The sequence below is a fragment of the Triticum aestivum genome, chromosome 2A (assembly GCF_018294505.1).
Source record: "Triticum aestivum cultivar Chinese Spring chromosome 2A, IWGSC CS RefSeq v2.1, whole genome shotgun sequence".
NCBI lineage: Eukaryota > Viridiplantae > Streptophyta > Magnoliopsida > Poales > Poaceae > Triticum > Triticum aestivum.
The window spans coordinates 514,648,213-514,654,186 of NC_057797.1; the positions used below are offsets into that span (position 1 = coordinate 514,648,213).

Consider the following 5,974-nt stretch of genomic DNA (forward strand, 5'->3'; position numbering starts at 1 on the left):
ACCTCCCAAAATAGAATTATCTCACTTTTGTGGAAGTTATGTTTTTAACCTGAAAGTTGTCGAAAGCGTGGAGCAAGAGCTTGAGGTGTTTAGATTTTTTTTCTAAAAAAAATTGTCCATAAAAATTGTGTCATTAGAGAACCACTGGATGGACAACCTATTAATGACCAATTGTGCTACCACCATGGTAATTAAATTCTTAGTGTTAACCCTCTCAAAGAGAGTAACCCACATATCCACAATTTTACGGATTGGTTTTCTATGCAAGTTCCATAAGGATTTTAACTATACTCCAACCTTGTTTTAAGCCCCATTTATAACAAAGAAAAAACAAAGAAAGTTTGAAGAACCAAATTCCTACTAAGAAACTACAGTGATGTTTTGGAATAAGGGCTCATTTGATCCAAAGAAATTCTATAAGATTTTTGGAGGATTGAAATCCTTTGGAGTTTTTCCTATGTTGGTCATTCGATTCATAGGATTGGATTCCATAGTAATTTTTCCTATTGAGTGTTCGTACTACATTTCATTGAAAATCTAACATCCACTACATCTATTTTTACAATTCTTTTGTTTTTTTCATGGCATCAAACACATTGCTAATCCTATTGAAGTGGATATGCCACTTCAGTCCTATAATTTTCTTATTCATGTATTTTCATAATCCTATGGATCAAATAGGACCTCTTTGTTCACAGGATTCTGAAAATGCGGGAGTAGGAAAAAGTATGATTGGAATGTCATGCTCATCTCAATCCTACATGATTTGGGTTGTTTGATTGCATCATAGGAAAACAAATTATTCTTTTAAAGTGGTTTGAGTGGATGCTGGAAATCCTATGAGAAGTAGTACAAAAATATTCTTAGGAAAAATTCCTATAGGATTTGAATCAAAGGAGCCCTAAGAATCCTACGGAATGGGACAATCCATAGAAATATTGTAATTCCTACGGAGTGGGACAATGGGGGAGACATGATCCTCATGTGTTTTCCTCTTCCGCATCGGAAAAGGCTTCACGCCCCGCTTATAGATAAAGCAACGTCAATATAGACAAACCGATCAAGCGGATGTCCACAAAACAAAAACAAGGAAAACAAGAGGAGAGAATGAAGTCTCAGTTGTGGGCACAACAACACATAAGCCCTAGCAAAATAAAAGATACATCCTCAAGGGGAATTGATGTCACTTGAAGCTACGTCGGTATTTTCCCAAAGAGGAAAGGATGATGCAGCACAACGGCGGTAGGTATTTCCCTTAGATATGAAACCAAGATTAACGAACCAGTAGGAGAACCAAGCAACACAACATAAACAGCACCTGCAGACAAATAATAAATACTCGCAACCCGACGTGTAAAAGGGATTGTCAATCCCTTTCGGATAACGATGCCACAAATTGGAAAACGGATGTGAGAGAGTTGTAAATATTGATAGATCGAACACCAAATAAAATAAATTGCAGCAAGGTATTTTTGTATTTTTGGTTTAGTAGATCTGAAAATAAAAGGCAAATAAAATAGATTGTGAAAGCAAATAATATGAGAAAGAGACCCGGGGGCCGTAAGTTTCACTAGTGGCTTCTCTCGAGTAAAATAGCAAACGGTGGGTAAACAAATTACTGTTGGGCAATTGATAGAACTTCAAATAATCATGATGATATCCAGGCAATGATTATTAATACATAGGCATCACGTCCAAGATTAGTAGACCAACTCCTGCATGCATCTACTACTATTATTCCACACACCGACCGCTATCCAGCATGCATCTAGTGTATTAAATTCATGGGGAAACGGAGTAATGCAATAAGAACGATGACATGATGTAGACAGGATCTATTTATGTAGAGATAGACTCCATTGTTTTATCCTTAGTAGCAACGATACATACGTGTTGGTTCCCCTTCTGTCACTGGGATCAAGCATCGTAAGATCAAACCCACTACAAAGCACCTCTTCCCATTGCAAGATAAATAGATCAAATTGGCCAAACAAAACCCAAATATCGGAGAAGAAATATGAGGCTATAAGCAATCATGCATATAAGAGATCAAAGAAACTCAAATAACTTTCATAGATATAAAAAGATAGATCTGATCATAAACTCAAAGTTCATCCGATCCCAACAAAAACACCGCAAAAAGAGTTACATCATATGGATCTCCAAGAGACTATTGTATTGAGAATCAAACGACGGAGAGGAAGTCATCTAGCTTTCAACTACGGACCCGAAGGTCTACAAAGAACTACTCACGCATCATCCGAGAGGCACCAATGGAAGTGGTGAACCCCTCCGTGATGGTGTCTAGATTGGATATGGTGATTTTGGACTATGCGGCGGCTGAAATTGATTTTCGTCGACTCTCCTAGGGTTTCTGAAATATTGGGGTATTTATAGAGCAAAGAGGCGGTCCGGGGGGCACCCGAGGCGGGCACAACCCACCAGGCCGCGCCTGGGCCTCCAGGCGCGCCCTAGTGGGTTGTGCTCCCTTCAGAGCACCCCCCAGGCGCTGCCTTGGCCCATTAGGTGTCTTCTGGTCGATAAAAAATCTCCGTAAAGTTTCGCTGCATTTGGACTCCGTTTGGTATTGATTTTCTGCGATGTAAAAAACATGCAGAAAACAACAACTGACACTTGGCACTATGTCAATAGGTTAGTACCAGAAAATGATATAAAATAATTATAAAACATTCAAGATTGATAATATAACAGCATGGAACAATCAAAAATTATAAATACGTTGAAGACGTATCAGGGATAGGTGCCCATCAGGCGGTGAGCCGCTAGTTCCTTATATCTCCTTGTCAATTGGTCCACCGCCCCTCTATCCCGCCGCTTGGACAAGGGCCTCCATGGTTGAAAGAATTCAGACATTTTATAGATAGCATCGGTGGCCATGTTAGGAAATGTATGCTCAATCACAAGCTTATTCCTAATACACCATAGCGACCATGCCAAGATACCAAAATTGACCCATGTCAATCTACGAACCTGGCCCGAGCATCCAGACAAGAGCTGGAAGAACTCAGGGAAGTTAGTTGGGCACCACCCATTGTCCCACATCTCCGAACGGCAGTTTTAGTGTATCCATATGCTCTGAAATTCAGTAGGAATTCAGATTACACGACATCTGAATTCCTCCAATGTTTCTATATCATTTTTTGAGTCCTGTGTTCCAAGCTGGGTCTTATGTTTGTTTGCGGAAATTCAAGTAAAAAAAAGTCTATGTACTACCAATCTTTTCTCGTTTCTACAGTTCTGTAACTAAATTTCGTTCAAATTTCCATATTCCTCATTTCTTGTGGTTGCCATTGGCCGAGCCAATATAACATTCAATGGCAGTATTCAATTCTTTACTGAAACCTCTCCAACCAGCAGTAAATGGGCTCACTACCAGCCAGGCCCCACTTCTTCTCCCTCCTCTCTATAAAGCAAGCAAAACAAACAGAGCAGGGCAGAAGCGGCAAGACCACCACGACCCACCCTTCCGTGAAACGCGGCAGCGCAATGTCTCCCCTGCACCCTCCCCACCTGCATTTCCGCAAGCTCAAGAAGCGCGCGCGCGCCGCCATCGGCAGCGGCAGCGGCAGCCACCGCCCCGCCACCAAGGCCAGGAAGGGCCTCGCCGCCATCCTGCACAAGCTCCGCGACGTGCACCGCCCGCCGTCATCGCCGCCCTCGCCATCTCCGTCGCCGTCGACCCCGCACCACCGGCAGCTCTGCTACCCGCCGCCCCCGTCCACGTGGCCGTGGCCGTCGTGCCGTCACCCACGCACCAGCTCATTCCGCGCGCGCCCGGAGGATGCCGCGGCCGTCGTGTACCGGACCGCGAACACAGTGTACGACACACCGTCGGAGCACTTCATGCGGCGCCCGTCCCTGGATGAAGCGTCGTGCAGTGGCCGGAACTCCTTCGCCGTGTCGGTACAGGCTGCCGTGGATCGAGAGCCGGAGGCGGAGGAGAGAAAGGAGCTGCGGCTGCGTGAGACAGCCGTCGTGCGCGGCGTGCGGTCGGAACGGCTCTTCTTCGAGCCGGCCGGCGCAGAGTTCTTCTCGCCCACGCAGGTAATGCATCGTATGCCTTGTAGTATTACTATCTGAGCGGATGAATGATAATGATACCAGTTGAAGCACTGTTAAGTGTTAACACGAGAGATATTTCAGGCGGAGACGCTGGGCAAGACCGAAGACATCACCACGGACGCGGCCGCCGAGGACGAAGAAGCGACCACCGTGCCGGCCGGCAAGACCGAGCAGAAGCCGGCAGATTACTCCGAGCTGAAGGCTGGCGCGGTGGTGGTATCAATGGAGTCGGAGGATCCGTACGGCGACTTCCGGGCGTCCATGGCGGAGATGGTGGCGGCGCACGGTCTGCGGGACTGGGAGGGCCTGGAGGAGCTCCTGGCGTGGTACCTCAAGCTCAACGCCAAGGGCGTCCACGGCGTCATAGTGGGCGCCTTCGTGGACCTGCTCGTGGGCCTGGCGACCCCGCCGAGTCCGTCGCTGCCGTCGCAGTCGCCGTCGTCGTCGTGCATTACGTTCGAGGATTACTCGTCGGCCACCTTCGACGACGAAGAGAAGTGCTGATCAGGAACTCGTTTTGATTTCATCTTCTTTTTTTAGTCTCGTCCAGAGTCAGAACTCAGAAGAGAGTTTTTGTTGAATATTTGTGAGCTGGTGCGAGGTATGGAATGATTGTACAGTTGCCAAAACTAATCGATGCTGACCCGGTACTCCATTATAACGTAGTATATTTGTTGCTGAGATGATTCATTGACCATACTTGCATATTCTTTATTATTATTATTTTCTTGCTGTGTTCTCTCTGTTGCTAGCCTGCGTGTTCATGGATTGTAAAGTGAGCCAACTCTGATTAACCCTTGACATATTCATGGCGGTTAGTAGCTGTGGTTGCTTCACAGAATTTTGGCGCCAAGAGCTGCGTCTCCAGCTTTCTTGAGTAGGTCCGGACGAAAAACGAGTCAAACCATTGCCCCTTGTGATGCAATGGATCGGACACCATAGGGTTCAAAGGATTGGATCCGGTTTCCCTTTAATGCACGCCTCACCAGCTGCTCATAAATATGTGAGGTTTATGTCCTTTGAATGCACTAGCCAGCGACAGATGACACTCCATCCGCGCATTGTATGCTTGCCCAGATGCAAAACATCCGTCCTTCTGGACATTTACATCGTTTTTATGGTACTATTTGACCGCTAGTAATTCCCACCGTAATTGTTGCATGACGAAATTAGAAATGGTTTTGCTAAATTTCAGCTGTGAAAATTTAGCAACTCTCAATCACTTCAATTTAGTAAATTTGGTTCATATGATAGAAATATCATAGGAATAGAAAAAATCATAGAAAATAAAATGACATGTATCTCGATTCTTATAGGAAAAGAGAAGTCATTTGATAAATAAGATATAAATTTTTCATTGGCTCTAGGCTAATGGCTTTTTTATTTTAAATGTGAAAGATTGGTTCCTATCCTACATAGAAATAGGAATCAAATTTGCAAAATAAAAATAAAAATATGAATCAATTCCTACAAACCAAAAGCCTCCAAATGATTCTTTTCTACAAAATTCCTATCCTTTAGAATCATACAAATTTCTTCTAAATCAAAGAAGGCCTAAAAGTGTGTAACTTTACCAGAATATTGTAGCATTTGGAATTTTGGATTGTAGGCTATGTATGTAGGGTGTGTTTGATTGGGGGATAAAGTGGAATGGAATGTCACGGTTCCATTCCATCAGAATTGGTTGGTATCGTTTCTGTGTTTGGTTGAGGACGATGAGCGGAATGGAATGGTGATAGTTCAATGTTTGGTTGGCGAGATGAAATGTAATGGATTTGGTTCTCCTCATATTTCTTGGTGAGATTACCTCTCAAATGCGTATATATAATATGAACAATTATAGCTTTATATGTTTAATAACAAATTACATGACATTTCAAGTGTACTAGAG

General features: G+C 44.0%; 1 protein-coding gene across 1 annotated transcript; it reads left to right on the plus strand.

The window, feature by feature from the left end:
* Nucleotides 1-3,460: 3,460 nt before the first annotated feature.
* On the plus strand, nucleotides 3,461-4,769 carry LOC123185472 (transcription repressor OFP13). The gene is made up of 2 exons (XM_044597349.1): nucleotides 3,461-4,065; nucleotides 4,165-4,769. The coding sequence occupies exons 1-2, from the start codon at nucleotides 3,508-3,510 to the stop codon at nucleotides 4,585-4,587; spliced, it is 981 nt and encodes a 326-aa protein (XP_044453284.1). The 5' UTR covers nucleotides 3,461-3,507; the 3' UTR covers nucleotides 4,588-4,769.
* Nucleotides 4,770-5,974: the final 1,205 nt, after the last annotated feature.